Here is an 18,560-nt window from a genome sequence, read left to right as displayed (position 1 = left end):
AGGGGCGGACGGCTCATAATAATGGATGGAATGGAGTCAATGGAAAGGCATCAACCACATGGAAACCACGTGTTTGATATGTTTAATATAATACCATTGACTGCATTCCAGCCATTATTATGAGCCGTCCTCCCATCAGCAGCCTCCACTGGTATTAACTAACAGGTTATAGAGCAAACAATGCCATTATCACAACACATAGGTTGTAATATGGCTTTCTTTCCCTGGCTTGGCTTCCCCAGTGATTTTATCTATGCACCGCTACTATGCTTTGAGCTAGTATGTTACTGTGTGCATGTTCACTGCTGTGTCATCAAAGGCCCTTGGATATATTTGCCAGCTTTGTACTGTATGATCTGCCTCATGCCCTTTAAAGCAAGGGGTCTTCTGGGGATTATACACTGGCATGCTGGCACAAATGTGACATCGCTCCTGTATGTCATGGTTGTCATTCTATTGCTGATAACCACAATCATTTCTCGGGAAAAAAATTAAATAAATAATAATAATAATATTTCTGGAGGCTTAGCTTGGGTTCCTTCCCATTCCCATACTATTGGTCAATAACCAAGTTAGGCTCCCGAGTGGCGCAGCGGTCTAAGGCACTGCACCTCAGTGTTAGAGGCGTCACTACAGACCCTGGATCGATTCCCGTCTGTATCACAACCGGATGTGATTGGTAGTCCCATAGGGCGGTGCACAATTGGCCCAGCATTGTCCGGGTTAGGGTTTGGCCGGGTTAGGCTGTCATTGTAAATGAGAATTTGGTTCAATTAAAAATAGATTTTAAAAAACAGCATTAGCAATCACTCTATCTGTGCTAGCTCAGTTATTGTCTTGCTAAGCATAGTTCTGTAAACATAACAGAAATCAGTGCTCTGCTTTGTGCTACCTATAGCACTGGAATGGTCTTAGCACGAGCCAACTTGCAATCCTACTTCTGTTAGCCATAGCAAAGGATCATTAACATTACAATTACAATTTTCAGACTCAGTGTCAGCTAAATGTACTAGCTAAAGGTGAAGGGATGTCAAGGAAGGAAGTGATAGTGTGTGTTAGCCTCTCTCTGTCTCTCTCTCTCTCTCACTCTCTTTCTACATATACATGTGCTCCACGTGAATGGGCCATGTCTCTCTGTTCTCTCTTCTCTCTGCTACGCTAGGCTAAGCGCTACACTGCGCTGCTAAATCAGCTGTGTTCTAATGTCCTCTGGGCTGCAGGGGAATGAACACATCATGCTCCATCCCCTTCTCTCTTTCTTTCTCAAGCTCTCTTTCAAATGGCCCATTTATTCTATCTATGCCCACTCTCTCTCCCCCACTTTTTGTCACCTTACTCTCTCTCGCTCTCTCTATGTCAATATTCCTCTGTTTTCTTTTATTTACTCTGTCTCGCTCTCAATTAAATTACATTAAATTGTGCGTTGTTGGCATAATTGCATAATACAATATCTCTTACCCTTCCTAGCTACTTCTCTTTCTCTCTCTATATATATATATATATATATATAGTCGCGTGTGCTTTATTGCGCCCACCTGTCACCATCGTCACATGCATAAGCGCCTAATGATACTCACCTGGACTCCATCACCTCCTTGATTATCTGCACTCACTCCCTTTGGTTTCTTCCCCAGGCGTTATTGTTTCTGTTTCGTGTCTGTGCTCTGTTCGTGTTTTGTATTATGTTTTGTTCATTTATTAAATTATTCACTCCCTGAACTTGCTCCCCGACTCCCAGCGCACACGCTACAGAATAACGCCTCACCAAAGGGAAGCATCAAGGAGTGTTTTTTGTGTGTTGGAGGTGATGTCGGGTCCGGGTGTCGGTACAGCAGCTACCAGTGAGGCCTCAGCCGGTTTCGTCGGACTTTCATGCCTCAGCAGGATTGATAGGTTCCCATGACTCCGCGGGTTTGACAGGTTCCCCTGCCTCAGCTCACTTGACATGTTCCCATGCCTCAGCGTGTTTGACAGGCTCCCATGCCTCAGCTGGCTCAACAGTCTTCCATGCCTCAGCAGGTTCGATAGGCTCCATTGCCTCAGCGGGTTCGATAGGCTCCCATGCCTCAGCGGTTTCGATAGGCTCCCATGCCTCAGCTGGGTGAACAGGTTCCCGTGCCTCAGCGGTTTCGATAGGCTCCCATGCCTCAGCTGGGTGAACAGGTTCCCGTGCCTCAGCGGTTTCGATAGGCTCCCATGCCTCAGCGGTTTCGATAGGCTCCCATGCCTCAGCGGTTTCGATAGGCTCCCATGCCTCAGCTGGGTGAACAGGTTCCCGTGCCTCGGACGACGCAACCAGGGAGGTCTCAGCCAGCTCGTCAGGCTCTCACGCCTCAGCCGGTTCGTCAGGTTTCTGTGCCTCAGCGGAGACGACCAGTCCGCTCCTGATCCCCAGGACTCGTCCCTTTGGTTGGCGTCCTGCGGCTGGAGCTGCGCACCGTAGAGGGGGTACTGTCACATATGCTCTCTCTCCGGCGCCATGCTCCCATGCCTCAGCCGTATCGACATGATCCCGTGCCTCAGCAGAGGTGACCGGTCCACTCCTGATCCCCCGGGATCGTCATTTTGGTCGGAGTCCTGCGGCTGGAGCCGTGCGTCGGGGAGGGGGTACTGTCACGTGTGCTTCCTGTCCAGCCTCTAGGTCACCAGACTGCAGATTATTGAGCATACCTGTCACCATCGTCACGCACATCAGCGCCTAATGACACTCACCTGGACTCCATCACCTCCAAAATTATCTGCCCAATTTATGTCACTCCCTTTGGTTCCTTCCCCAGACGTTATTGTTTCAGTTTCATGTACAATGTAGAAGAAATAGTAAAAATAAAGAAAAGCCCTTGAATGAGTAGGTGTGTCCAAAATTTTGACTGGTACTTTATATATATATATATATATGGGCAGATGGGACACAGCATACCCTTATTTCCTGTCTGGCTGTTCTCACCCCATCCCGCTGAAACCCCTTTTGAACCAGCCCTGGAGCAGAGAGCTTGTCTCACACATTGCCAGATCAGAAGTACCTTAGGGTTGCCCCCAAGAATGCCTGTCAGAAAAGGGGAACACAGTATGGTGCAGGCCTTTCATGTGTTCATTGCAAATGCATGGATAGCAGGACGTGTAAGTGTGAAGATTGGGTCTAATTGTTTACCGTACTTACTTAGTACTGTTCTTTATTTTTAAAGGCAACACTTTTTATATTGGAAAATCAGTAACTACCCAGCTTAAAATTGTTCCCTTAATGTTCCCTAATGTTTGAGTTTCCAGTTTTCTGTTAGTTAGAGGAACATTCTATCTATGTGAGCAAAAACCTTCTGTGTAACAGAAGATCTGTTTCACCTGTCTTTGTGCTCGTCTCCACCCCCCTCCAGGTGTCGCCCATCTTCCACATTATCCCCAGTATATTTATACCTGTGTTCTATGTTTGTCTGTTGCCCGTTCGTTTTGTTCGTCAAGCCTACCAGCATTTTCCCTTTGCTCCTGACTGTTTCTAGTTCCTGTTTTCTCGTTTTCCCGGTTTTGACCAATTCTGCCTGCCCTGACCCTGAGCCTGCCTGCCGTTTTGTACCTTGTTACGTCACACTGGATTATTGACCTCTGCCTGCCCTGACCCTGAGACTGCCAGCCATTCTGTACCTTTTGGACTGTGATCTGTATTACCGACCTCTGCAACGCCATTTCCTCCCAAGGAACCACCATTGGGAGGCACGTGGAGTTGCTTCGTGGTCTGATGGAAGGGTTCCAGACCTTGGCCGAACGCCATGACAGAGCGTTGAACACATTGCTGGAGCAATTCCGCGAGTTGTCTGTTAGGCAGCCTACCACTACAGTAACCTCCCAGCCCCTCAGTAACCCAGCTGTTAGCAGCGCCCCGGGCGCACCGGGTTTCCCGAGAACACCGCTTCCCTCCCCCGGAACGCTTCAATGGAGAGTCGGGCACCTATTGGGCATTTCTCGCTCAGTGTTCAAGCTGCATCATCGAGCTGCAGCCCTCCTCCTTCCTCTCGGACCGCTCAAAGACAGCGTACCTCATCACACTAATGTCCAGGAGGGCTCTCGCCTGGGCTACGGCAGTATGGGAGCAACAGTCTCCATATGCTTCAGTCTGGAGGAGTTTGTGGCAGAGGTAAAGAACGTTTTTGATGCTCCATTCTCCGTGAGAGAGGCTTCCCGGAAGTTACTCTAGCTTCGGCATGACTCCCACAGTGTGGCAGACTATGCGGTGGATTTCTGCACGTTGGCAGCTGTGAGTGCTTGGAACCCGGAAGCACTGTTATGACATGTTCCTGTATGGAGCTTTGGAGGAAATAAAAGACAAGCTTGCAGCCCATGAACTACCGATGGATCTCATCACCTTGAACATTCGGATCGATGGGCAACTAAGGGAATGAACGAAGGAAAGGAGATTCGATTACACTCGCCCGCCCAAGGATTCCAACTCCCCCCTGGGGCTTACTGGAAGCCTCTGTCGGCTCCGTTGCCGAGAGAACCCGAGGCTACCCGAGTTCCCTCGAGAGTCTCCGAAACCTGCCGATTCAGCTCTTCCCAAGCCAATGCAACTAGGCAGAGCTAGACTCCAGCCGAACGACTACACAGGCTTCACACTAAGAGTTGCCCGTATGCGGGACTACTGGTAATTTTGTCTCCATTTATCCACTGAAAGACCAGGCTCACCGGTAGGAGCGAGTACTCTGGTGAGCCATACAGAGAACCTTTCTTCTCCCCTTACTTGCACCCTTTTTCATGCCATTTTGCTGTGGGGGAACCAATCGAAATCTCTCCGGGTACTCATCGACTCTGCGGCCGATGAGAGCTTCATGGGCGCTCCCCTGGCGTCCGAACTGGGCATCCCCACTCAGCCCCTCTCCATTCCCATTGACTTTAGAGCGCTGGACGGGTACTCTATAGGCTTGGTCACCCACCATACAACCCTGGTGTACAACTGAGCAAGAGGACAAGCATATCAGAGTGTCTAGTTTGAGAAAGCAGCTTCATTAAAAAGTACCCACAAAACACCAGGCTCAACGTCAACAGTGAAGAGGTGACTCCGGGATACTGGCCTTCTAGGCAGAGTTCCTCTGTCCAGTGTCTGTGTTCTTTTGCCCATCTTAATATTTTCTTTTTATTAGCCTGTCTGAGATATGGCTTTTTCTTTGCAACTCTGCCTAGAAGGCCAGCATTCCGGAGTCGCCTCTTTACTGTTGACATTGAAGATTTGTTGTGTGTGCAGTTTTCCTAAAATGTCCTTATAAATAAGAATGTACCCGTGTTTGAGCCTGTGTGTTGCCAGTGATGTCCACACAACAGTATTGTAGAGATCACAATGGTGAATTAGACTGATTGGTGACAGAACGACTGGCTGCATGATACAGAGTGAAGAGCCTTCAGTGTAGCGCTTGAGGCTTGCACATAATTAGTATCACCATAGTCCAACACAGAGAGAAAAGTACAACAAATCAACTCTTTTCTGGCAGGAAAGGAAAAACAAGCTTTGTGCCTGTAATAAAACCCAATACACAGCTTCAATTTCCTGACAAGGTACTCTACATGGTTCAGTGACGCTTCGAGGCAAGCAACACTGAACCATGCATGACAGCACCAACTGTGCCGGAGGACTGTGTGACCACGCTCTCCTTAGCCTCTGCAAGTAACACCTTTAAACATGTTAACATCCACAAGGCTGCAGGGCCATACAGATTATCAGGACGCATACTGAGACTATGCGCGTACTCAGACCGTACTCAGACCATCATTGACATTTTCAACCTCTCCCTGACCCAGTCTGTAAAGCCTACATGTTGTAAGCAGACCACCATAGTCCCTGTGCCCAAGAACGGCAAGAACCTTTCTAAATTACTATCGCCCGTAGCACTCACATTTGCAGCCATGAAATGCTTTGAAGTGCTGGTCATGGCTCACATCAACATCATCATCCCAGACACCCTGGACCCACTCCAATTCACATACCGCCCCAACAAATCCACAGAATTTCTATTGCACTCCACACTGTCCTCTCTTACCTGGACAAGAGCAATACCTATGTGAGAATGTTGTTCATTGACTATTGCTCACCTTTCAACACTATAGTGCCCTCCAAGCTCATCACTAAGCTAAGGACCCTGGGACTCAACAGCTCCCCCTGCAACTAGAGCCTGGACTTTCTGACAGGCCACCCCCAGGTGGTGAGGGTAGGCAACAACACATCCGCCAAGCTGACCTTCAACATTGGGGACCCTCAGGGGTGTGTGCTTAGTTCCCTCCTGTATTGCCTGTTCACCCACGACTGCGTGGCGGTGCACGACTCCAACGCCATCATTAAGTTTGCTGATGACATGACGGTGGTAAGCCTGATCACCAACGATGATGAGGCAGCCTATAGGGAGGAGGTCAGAGACCTGGCCGTGTGGTGCCAGGACAACAACCTCTCCCTCAACGTCAGCAAGGCAAAGGAGCTGAGCGTGGACTACATGAAACGGAGGGTCGAGCACTCCCCCATTCACATCGACGGGGCTGTAGTGGAGCGGGTCGAGAGCTTCAAGTTCCTTGGTGTTCACATCACGAAGGATCTATCATGGTCCACATACACCAAAACAGTCGTGAAAAGGGCACGACAACGCCTCTTCCCCCTCAGTAGGCTGAAAAAATTTGGCATGGGCCCTCAGATCCTCAAAAGTTGTACAGCTGCACCATTGAGAGCATCTTGGCTGGCTGCATCACCGCTTGTTATGGCAACTCCTTGGCATCTACATTGGGTATTCCGTACAGCCCAGTACATCACTGGGGCTGAGCTCCCTGCAATCCAGGACCTCCATACTAGGCGGGGTCAGAGGAAGGCCCTAAAAATTGTCCAGCCACCCAAGTCATAGACTTATCTCTCTGCTACCACACGGCAAGTGTTATTTACATTGTTAGTTAAATAGTTAGTCTGTGTAGCTATTTGGTTAACTATTTAACTATCTGTATTGACCCTTTTTTGACTCATCACATACGCTGCAGCTGCTGTTTATTATCTATCCTGTTGCCTAGTCACTTTATTCCTAGTTATATGTACGTAATTGAAGTAGATATGTACGTACCTTGTACCCATGTATATAGCCACATTTTAGTTTCTCATTGTGTATTTATTATTACTTTTATTATGTGTTATTGCTTTTCTATTATTTCTCTATTTTCTGTTTCTCTGAATTTTTGGGAAGGGCCCGGTAGTAAGCACATCACTGTTAGTCTACAACAGTTGTTTACGAAGCGTGTGACAATTCTTTGGGGATTTGATACATAGGTGGGGAAGCTCAACTTCTCATGCTCTTTGCATACATTCTGGAATGCTTTATGGAAGTAAGAAAATACTAATTCATCATCAGGGGTGATTTCAACTCATCAATGTTAAGAACATAATCTAAAAAGCCCTGAGTATCAAACGGCTTTTAGCATGAAGTTATCCCCGATTTGGTAGTGGGTGGATACACACACACAAAACACACACATAGGCATGCACACACTTTCACACTGTACAGAAGCAGAAGTGTGCTCGTGCGAACACACACACACACAAAGCCATGGTAAAACTAAAATGTTAGTAGATCACTACCTGTGACAATGAACTCTTAAACTCTGGTTCCTGGAAAGAGGGACATTTCATGGAATCATCTGAAGTGGGGTTAGCACTTAATGCCATCATCAGCAGCAAACTTACCATCAGGCAGAAGAGGCAATTGCCTCAGGCCTCACATCTTCAAGGGGCTTCGTGAGCTGTGTATAATTAAATAAATAAATAATACTAGTAATCTTTTCTTTTTTTTTTACATATGTATTTTCTAATAGTATTAACAAGTGTCATTAATCACCCACAGACTGGTTGATAATAGAGGACTATTCAACCCTGACAGAGTTCCTGTGCATTGTTTCACGCGCTATGATTGCAAACGTGACTTTCGTTGAAATTAAGTTGCAGCAATGAGGCGCTTTCAGAGCGGGGTAGAGAAACGAAAAAGAAAGAAGATTTCATTTGAACAAAAAAAATTACCTACACTACCAGTCAAAAGCTTTAGAACACTTACTCATTCAAGGGTTTTTCTTTATTTTGTACTATTTTCTACACTGCACACATCAAAACTATCATGGAATCATGTAGTAACCAAAAAAGTGTTAAACAAATCAAAATATTTTATATTTGAGATTCTTCAAATAGCCACCCTTTGCCTTGTTGACAGCTTTGCACACTCTTGGCATTCTCTCAACCAGCTTCATAAGCTGGAATCTATCTCAATATCTCAAATGTGCCTTGTTAAAAGTTAATTTGTGTAATTTCTTTCCTTCTTAATGCGAGAGAGAAAGACACAAACACACACATGCAGGTGTTTCTTTGAGAAGGAGAATGCCGCACAGACAAAGGTCCTTATTCTCTATTTTGTATTTCAATTTTTTGGGTGGGGTATTTTAATTTTCTCCTCTATTTGCAAGACAGTTACATATAGTATTGGCATGTCTGTGTTTCTGTTTGTTTCAGAACTTCAATCATATACAGTGGGGAGAACAAGTATTTGATACACTGCCGATTTTGCAGGTTTTCCTACTTACAAAGCATGTAGAGGTCTGTAATTTTTATCATAGCTACACTTCAACTGTGAGAGACGGAATCTAAAACAAAAATCCAGAAAATCACAATGTATGATTTTTAAGTAATTAATTAGCATTTTATTGCATGACATAAGTATTTGATCACCTACCAACCAGTAAGAATTCCGGCTCTCACAGACCTGTTTGTTTTTCTTTAAGAAGCCCTCCTGTTCTCCACTCATTACCTGTATTAACTGCACCTGTTTGAACTCGTTACCTGTATAAAAGACACCTGTTCACACACTCAATCAAACAGACTCCAACCTCTCCACAGTGGCCAAGACCAGACAGCTGTGTAAGGACATCAGGGATAAAATTGTAGACCTGCACAAGGCTGGGATGGGCTACAGGACAATAGGCAAGCAGCTTGGTGAGAAGGCAACAACTGTTGGTGCAATTATTCGAAAATGGATGAAGTTCAAGTTGAAGGTCAATCACTCTCGGTCTGGGGCTCCATGCAATATCTCACCTCGTGGGGCATCAATGATCATGAGGAAGGTGAGGGATCAGCCCAGAACTACACGGCAGGACCTGATCAATGACCTGAAGAGAGCAGGGACCACAGTCTCAAAGAAAACCATTTGTAACACACTACGCCGTCATGGATAAAAATTCTGCAGCGTACGCAAGGTCCCCCTGCTCAAGCCAGCGCATGTCCAGGCCCGTCTGAAGTTTGCCAATGACCATCTGGATGACCCAGAGGAGGAATGGGAGAAGGTCATGTGGTCTGATGAGACAAAAATAGAGCTTTTTGGTCTAAAATTCACTCGCCGTGTTTGGAGGAAGAAGAAGGATGAGTACAACCCCAAGAACACCATCCCAACAGTGAAGCATGGAGGTGGAAACATCATTCTTTGGGGATGCTTTTCTGCAAAGGGGACAGGACGACTGCACCGTATTGAGGGGAGGATGGATGGGGCCATATACTGCGAGATCTTGGCCAACAACCTCCTTCCCTCAGTAAGAGCATTGAAGATGGGTCGTGGCTGGGTCTTCCATTATGACAATGACCCGAAACACACACGCAACTAAGGAGTGGCTCCGTAAGAAGCATCTCAAGGTCCTGGAGTGGCCTAGCCAGTCTACAGACCTGAACCCAATAGAACATCTTTGGAGGGAGCTGAAAGTCCGTATTGCCCAGCGACAGCCCCGAAACCTAAAGGATCTGGAGAAGGTCTGTATGGAGGAGTGGGCCAAAATCCCCGCTGCAGTGTGTGCAAACCTGGTCAAGAACTACAGGAAATGTATGATCTCTGTAATTGCAAACAAAGGTTTCTGTACCAAATATCAAGTTCTGCTTTTCTGATGTATCAAATACTTATGTCATGCAATAAAATGCAAATTAATTATTAAAAATCATACAATGTGATTTTCTAGATTTTTGTTTCCGATTCCGTCTCTCACAGTTGAAGTGTACCTATGATAAAAATTACAGACCTCTACATGCTTTGTAAGTAGGAAAACCTGCAAAATCGGCAGTGTATCAAATACTTGTTCTCCCCACTGTAGTTGTTGTGCCTTTGCTGTGTAAGCCTTCAAATACTTTAAACCCTGCTAAGTTTATTTATTACTCATAAATCATTTTTTATTTGTCTTGCTCATTTTGTGTCCTTTTCATTCCCCCAGTAGGAGGGAGTAGGAGGGAGGGAACAAAGGAGGGAGGAATGTGGGAGGGAAAGTAGAAAATAGGGAAATGCAGGTCAACAAAGACCTCCCTTCACATTGAACTGTAACCAAATCAGTAACCGTCCCCCCTCTTCACACACACACACACACACACACACACACGCACGCACACCCTTCAATTATTCTACCACTCCACCTGCACACCCACACATTCAGATGTACACACACACACTAAGGAAAACTTCACAGCGACCACACATGCACGTCATGTACCTTCTCCATTGATCGGTGGTCATGGAAACAAACTCCATACAGTACACTGGTGGTTGCTATGGAGTGGGCCTGTTGTGATGAAGTATGTATCTCTTTCACCTCCCTCCTCTTTATTCTCTCTTCTCCTTTACATTATGTTCTCTTCTCAGCAATAACCACAGAGCTCAACCCAGATTATATCCTTAACGCTCAGTGGGATTGCCTGTCTGGTTTTCTGGCTTTTCTCTAGACACTGTGGATTTGGGCATTTCTGGACATTCAAGGCATGTCCCTGCCACTGATTGCATCTGAAAGAAAGGGAGAGAGAGAAAGAGGAAGAGCGAGGGAAAGACATAGAAAGCGTGTCTGAAAGAATGAGAGTGATAGAAAGACGGTGTATGTTAAAGACAGAAATTGAGGGAGAGAAAGAGGGACGAGACATTTAGGAGTGCAAATGGAAAAAAATGGCTCTATCGGGAGGAAAGTTTGTTTTGGAGGTAACTGTGTGTGTGTGTGTGTGTGTGTGTTGCTTGAGTTGATTTATTGCTTAAGTGTTGTTTCTTTTTACCAAAGGAGATTGTAGTTATTTGCGTTACAGTGGTGCACACTTCTGCAGTCACCTTATCCAATCCTTTCAGAGTTACATACTTGAAGTGCCTATAGGGTGGTAGGGGTTGGGGTTCAATTTGTAATTTGACATTCGTTTTGTACTTTTAGAATGAAAACTGGAGCGTGTCCATATTTCTATGGTTGTTTGCACAGTTGATTGGATTGCAGAGCTGCACTTTCTTGTAAAGGAGTTTCACAGTTTGCATGTTGCTGTTGTTTGTATATCTCTTTCTATTAGGGATGATGAATTGATTTCTGTAGCCATGCATGCGGTAGGTGACTCGTGGTCAATGACTGTTGGTCCTCCTGTTCTTCCACAGACACAAGAGCTGACCGCTCGGACAGGAGGAAACTCTTCCGACACTACACTGTGGGGTCCTACGATAGCTTTGATGCCTCCAGGTAAGGTTACTCAGATGCCTTTATTAAAACACACACACGCATACACACACAAGCACACAGGGTGATTAGCTAAGTGGAAGTTTATGTGAAGTGGTAGCTTGTCTCAGAGCAGTGTTTTGAGGTTTGTTTTTGCTCTAGTTTTCAGTTGTTATCATTACATTTTTCTCTTCTTCTCTCTCATTGTCTTATCCACTCCCAGTCACAGGCCTACTTTCCAATGTGTTGGATATGACCACTAGGCAATTTTAGACCACTAATCACAGCATGAAGTGTGATATAGGGCATATCTCCCATAAGGGGCCGTTTGAAAATTACTGTGGGGGACCAAGATAGGAGAGGGAGGGGTGCAGATGTTTTCTTTGCTTTGGGGAGGGTTCCGTAGTTTTTTATTGGACACACAGTGGAGGGTATAGTGCATTTCCCCCCTATTTACATTCACTGCGGTTGGAACCAAAAATCTAAAATTCAGACTCATCAGACCAAAGGACAGATTTCCACCGGTCTAAGGTCCATTGCTCGTGTTTCTTGGCCCAAGCAAGTCTCTTCTTATTATTGGTGTCCTTTAGTAGTGGTTTCTTTGCAGCAATTTGACCATGAAGTCCTGATGCACGCAGTCTCCTCTGAACAGTTTATGTCTCTTTGCTTATTTGAGCTGTTCTTGCCATACTATGGACGTGGTATATTACCAAATAGGGCTATCTTCTGTATACCAACCCTACCTTGTCACAACACAACTGATTGGCTCAAATGCATTAAGAAGGAAAGACATTCCACAAATGTACTTTTAACAAGGTCCACCTGTTAATTGAAATTCATTTGCAGTGGTTAAGGGCGCTGTACTGCAGCGCCAGCTGTGCCACCAGAGATCCTGGGTTCGCGCCCAGGCTCTGTCGCAACCGGCCGCGACTGGGAGGTCCGTGGGGCGACGCACAATTGGCCTAGCGTCGTCCGGGTTAGGGAGGGCTTGGCCGGTAGGGATATCCTTGTCTCATCGTGCACCAGCGACTCCTGTGGCGGGCCGGGCACAGTGCACGCTAACCAAGGTTGCCAGGTGCACAGTGTTTCCTCCGACACATTGGTGCTTCCGGGTTGGATGCGTGCTGTGTTAGCAGTGCGGCTTGGTTGGGTTGTGTATCGGAGGACGCATGACTTTCAACCTTCGTCTCTCCCGAGCCTGTACGGGAGTTGTAGCGATGAGACAAGATAGTAGCTACTAAAAACAATTGGATACCACGAAATTGGGGAGAAAAAGGGGTAAAATAAATAAAAAATTGTGTGTGTGTTTTTTAAAGAAATTCATTCCAGGTGAAGCTGGTTGAGAGAATGCCAAGTGTGTGCAAAGCAGTCATCAATGCAAAGGGTGGCTACTTTGAAGAATCTATCTAAATATATTTGGATTTGCTTAACCCTTTTTGGTTACTACATGATTCCATATGTGTTATTTGATAGTTGTGATGTCTTCACTATTATTCAACTTCTGACTGGTACTGAGAGAGATGTGTGAGGACTGATGACAGGTGCCAGTTTTGTGCTTCCTCTCTTATTAAATGGGAGGAACTGAAGCAAACACTCCTGTCATAATTTAATAATCTTGTAATATTTTTGGTAACCTCCATTATTTCTCTCTCATTAGCCTCTCTAACCACTTTTAACAACATATTGTAATGAGAATAGTAGGGAGAGTGAGCTCGCCCGCCGAAGTCGTGGGTGGACCCTCAACCTTCTATCCCATAGCCCAGCATGGCATCAACTGTGCCACAAAACCAAGCTTATGTGGCAGAGTCGATATCGGCGCTTAGAAACACAGGGTTGCTACACTATTGCCAAGGCAGTTACTGTTGTCTTAATCATTGTTAAGTTAATTAAACAAAACTGGAGGGTAATATAAGTTTTTTCAAGTATAAGGTGAGGGACAGGTGAAAATATGTTTTATGTTGGGCAGGGAGGTAAAAAGAAATCATGACAACTCGAGGAGGGGGGTTGGACCCCTCCTCCCCCCTAATAATTTTTGAATGGTCCCTAACTCGACCAGATAGTCAGACCCTTTGACTTTTTCCACATTTAGTTTGATTAAATAAATGAAAATCTACACACAATACCCCATAATTACAAGGGGAAACAGGTTTTAGAAATGTATGCACATTTATGAAAAATAATAGACTGAAATATCTTATTTACATTAGTATTCAGACCCTTTGCTATGAGGCTTGAAATTGAGCTCAGGTGCATCCTGTTTCCATTGATCATCCTTGAGATGTTTTTACAACTTGTTTGGAGTCCACCTGTGGTAAATTCAATTGTTTGGACATGATTCGGAAAGGCACACACCTGTCTATGTAAGGTCCCACAGTTGACAGTGAATGTCAGAGCAAAAACCAAGCCATGAGGTCAAAGGAATTGTCCGTAGAGACCAGAGACATGATTGTGTCGAGGCTCAGATCTGGGGAAGGGTACCAAAATATTTATGCAGCATTGAAGGTCCCCAAGAACACAGTGGCCTCCATCAGTCTTAAATGGAAGAAGTTTGGAACCACAAAGTTTCTTCCTAGAGCTGGTCGCCCGGCCAAACTGAGCATTCGGGGGCGAAGGTCCTTGGTCAGGGAGGTGACCAAGAACCCAATGGTCACTCTGACAGAGCTCCAGAGTTCTTCTGTGGAGATGGGAGAACCTTCCAAAAGAACAACCATCTCTCCAGCAATCTACCAATCAGGCCTTTATGGTGGAGTGGCCAGACGGATGTCACTCCTCAGTAAAAGGCAGCCAGACAGCCCGCTTGAAGTTTGCCAAAAGGCACCTAAAGGACTCTCAGACCATGAGAAACAAGATTCTCTGTTTGGATGAAACCAAGATTGAACTCTTTGGCCTAAATGCCAAGCATCACATCTGGAGGAAACCTGGCACCATCCCTACGGTGAAGCATGGTGGTTGCAGCATCATGATGTGGGGATGTTGTTCAGTGGCAGGGACTGGGAGACTAGTCCGAATCGACAGAAAGATGAACGGAGCAAAGTACAGAGAGATCCTTGATGAAAACCTGCTCCAGAGCGCTCAGCACCTTACACTGGGGGAAGGTTCACCTTCCAACGGGACAACGACCCTAAGCACACAGCCAAGATAACGCAGTAGTGGCTTCGGGACAAGTCTCTGAATGTCTCTGAGTAATCCGAAGGAACATCTCTGGAAAGACTTGAAAATAGCTGTGAAGCGACGCTCCCCATCCAACTTGACAGAGCTTGAGAGGATCTGCAGAGAAGAATGAGAGAAACTTCTCAAATACAGGTGCCAAGCTTGTACCGTCATACCAAAGGACCAAAGAATATGTTTTTTATTTCACCTTTATTTAACCAGGTAGGCCAGTTGCGAACAAGTTCGCATTTATAACTACGACCTGGCCAAGATAAAGCAAAGCAGTGCGACACAAACAACACAGAGTTACACATGGGATAAACAAATGTACAGTCAATAACACAATAATCACTACCAAAGGTGTTTCAACAAAGTACAGAGTAAAGTGTCTGAATACTTATGAAAATGTAATGTTATATTTCTGTATTTTTAATATATTGCAAAAACAAAAACATTACTGTTTTTCCTTTGTATTTATCGGGACTGTGTGTAGATTGATAAGGGATTTTTTTAAAATACATTTTAGAATAAGGCTGTAATGTAGGAAAATGTGGAAAAAGTCAAGGGGTCTGAATATTTTCTGAATGCACTGTAAATATGCAGGAGCTGTGTATGTACTGCATAGGTCAAGGTGAACAACTGATAGTGGCAACAGGCCATCACGGAATAGCCTATGATAACAGATAACTCAGCAATGAGCTGTCATTGCATCCAAACCTGACTACTAAGCTTCTATTATCTGTATCCCAAGTTGAAGTAGGGCTTAAAAAATACTTCTAATTAACTGTTTGAAGTTGTGGACAGGTGTCTTTTATACTGATAACAAGTTCAAACAGGTGCCATTAATACAGGTAACGAGTGGAGGACAGAGGAGCCTCTTAAAGAAGAAGTTACAGGTCTGTGAGAGCCAGAAATCTTGCTTGTTTGTAGGTGACCAAATACTTATTTTCCACCATAATTTGCAAATAAATTCATTCAAAATCCTACAATGTGAATTTCTGGATTTATTTCTCCTCATTTTGTCTGTCATAGTTGAAGTGTACCTATGATGAAAATTACAGGCCTCTCATCTTTTTAAGTGGGAGAACTTGCACAAGTGGTGGCTGACTAAATACTTTTTTGCCCCACTGTATGTCAATATAGGACTCGTTTTACTGTGGATATAGATACTTTTGTACCTGTTTCCTCCAGCATTTGCTATTGTTCTGGGATTGATTTGCACTTTTCGCACCAAAGTACATTCATCTCTAGGAGACAGAACACTTCTCCTTCCTGAGCGGTATGACGGCTGCGTGGTCCCATGGTGTTTATACTTACGTATTATTGTTTGTACAGATGAACGTGGTACCTTCAGGTGCTTGGAAATTGCTCCCAAGGATGAACTAGACTTGTGGAGTTCTACAATTTTTTTCCTGAAGACTTGGCTGATTTATTTTGATTTTCCCATGATGTCAAGTAAAGATGCACTGAGTTTGAAGGTAAGGCCTTGAAATACATTCACAGGTTATTCCAATTGACTCAAATTATGTTAATTAACCTATCAGAAGCTTCTAAAGCCATGACATCATGTTCTGGAAGGTTACAAGCTGTTTAAAGGCACAGTCAACTTAGTGTATGTAAACTTCTGACCCACTGATATTGTGATACAGCGAATTATAAGTGAAATAATCTGTATGTAAACAATTGTTGGAAAATGTACTTGTGTCATGCACAAAGTCGTTGTCCTAACCTACTTGCCAAAACTATAGTTTGTTGACAAGACATTTGTGGAGTGGTTGAAAAACGAGTTTTAGTGACTCCAACCTAAGTGTATGGAAACTTCCGACTTCAACTGTAAATGGCTCTGCCTGTAACAAGAAAGGACAATTGAGGTGTTTTGGTATTTTATTAGGATCCTCATTAGCTGTTGCAAAAGCAGCAGCTATTCCTACTGGGGTCCACACAAAACATGAAACATTACTTAATATAGAACATTAATAGACAAGAGCAGCTCTAGGACAGAACTACATCAATAAAAACATTTACTTAAAAAAGGCATACGTAGCCTACATATCAATACCGGGCATTTGGTTCGACATTTGAATTAGTGCAGTGGTCACATCACCAGGACTACCATGCGTTGATATCCCACAGAAACCTTTTTCCGGCTTGGGTTCTGGCCTCACATTGTACACGTTTTGACACTTGTATCTGTTATTGTCACTCGGGTGGTTGGATAGAGAGGATTCAATCGATAACATGCCAACTCTCCTCTGTCAAACCATAGGAAGTTGTTAAATCAACAAAGCGCCAACGCTTCAGGTGATAACGGTGCGATTAATGTCATTGACCACTGGACTCCATGTGTGACAGTTCATGGGCGATAACCTCATGGGCTATTTTAATGTGTGATCTTATTGCTGATTATCCTGACAAGTTAAAGTGACTGGGTGTTTTGAATCAACTTTATTTAAATAAAAAGTTGTGTTTTTACTATAATAATAATATAACCAGAATGTTGTCCTTTTTTTAAAACAGATTGCGTTGCTAAGGAAACTCTGCATTTGCTGCTCTGTTGCTAGGAAGGCAGTTGCAGCTCTCTATCGCTCCTCTCATCCCTCACCATGCCTGTTTAATGTGTCCCATATCTCATCCACTGTCTGGGTGGATTTTACAGTTTTTTAAAATTTGCAATTGTAGAGTACACACACACACACACACACACACACACACACACACACACACACACACAGAGCTTCTAGGGGGCCATTGTGTGAAGGAAGGATACAATTAGGGAGATTGTGAGATTTACTGCCAATTGAAAGTTCAATAGGTGCCTTTCATTCCCCCCAAATCCCAGCTCTTATATAAACACTGTCTACGTGCATATATATTTACATTTACAAAAGTTTGGGTTCACTTAGAAATGTCCTTGTTTTTGAAAGAAAAGCACAGTTTTTGGCCATTAAAATAACATCGAATTGATCAGAAATACAGTGTAGACATTGTTAATATTGTAAATGACTATTGTAGCTGGAAACGTCTGGAAACACCAGTCTCAACGGCAACAGTGAAGAGGTGACTCGGATGCTTGGCCTTCTTGGCAGAGTTGCAAAGAAAAAGCCCTATCTCAGACTGGCCAATAAAAAGAAAAGATTAAGATTGGCAAAATAACACAGACACTGGACAGAGGAACTCTGCCTAGAAGGCCAGCATCTCGGAGTCGCCTCTTCACTGTTGACGTTGAGGCTGGTGTTTTGTGGGTACTATTTAATGAAGCTGCCAGTTGAGGACTAGACACTCGAATGTACCTGCCCTCTTGCTCAGTTGTGCACCTGGGCCTCCCACTCCTCTTTCTATTCTGGTTAGAGCCAGTTTGTGCTGTTCTGTGAAGGGAGTAGTACGAGATCTTCAGTTTCTTGGCAATTTCTCGCATGGAATAGCCTTCATTTCTTAGAACAAGTATAGACTGACGAGTTTCAGAAGAAAGTCCTTTGTTTCTGGCCATTTTGAGCCTGTAATCGAACCCACAAATGCTGATTCTCCAGATACTCAACTAGTCTAAAGAAGGCCAGTTTTATTGCTTCTTTAATCAGAACAACAGTTTTCAGCTGTGCTAACATAATTGCAAAAGTTTTTTTAATAATCAATTAGCCCTTTTAAAATTATAAACTTGGATTAGCTAACACAACATGCCATTGGAAGACAGGAGTGATGGTTGCTGATAATGGGTCTATGTAGATATTCCATTAAACATCAGCCATTTCCAGCTACAATAGTCATTTACAACATTAACATTGTTGACACTGTATTTCTGATCAATTTGCTGTTATTTTAATGGAGGTTTACATACACTAAGTTGACTGTGCCTTTAAACAGCTTGGAAAATTCCAGAAAATGATGTCATGGCTTTAGAAGCTTCCGATAGGCTAATTGACATCAAGTACCTGTGG

At 44.3% G+C, this 18,560-nt stretch overlaps 1 protein-coding gene across 1 annotated transcript in view; it reads left to right on the top strand.

The window, feature by feature from the left end:
• LOC115112514 (SH3 and multiple ankyrin repeat domains protein 2-like) overlaps positions 1-18,560 on the top strand; it is a 155,069-nt gene that overhangs the window by 66,478 nt on the left and 70,031 nt on the right. Inside the window, 1 exon segment of the mRNA XM_065011797.1 lies at positions 11,421-11,502. Coding sequence (XP_064867869.1) covers positions 11,421-11,502 — 82 coding nt within the window.

The sequence above is a fragment of the Oncorhynchus nerka genome, linkage group LG27 (assembly GCF_034236695.1).
Source record: "Oncorhynchus nerka isolate Pitt River linkage group LG27, Oner_Uvic_2.0, whole genome shotgun sequence".
In the NCBI taxonomy this organism is placed as follows: domain Eukaryota; kingdom Metazoa; phylum Chordata; class Actinopteri; order Salmoniformes; family Salmonidae; genus Oncorhynchus; species Oncorhynchus nerka.
The sequence above is the reverse complement of the archived record's forward strand: the minus strand, read 5'-3'. Positions and strand labels throughout refer to the sequence as shown.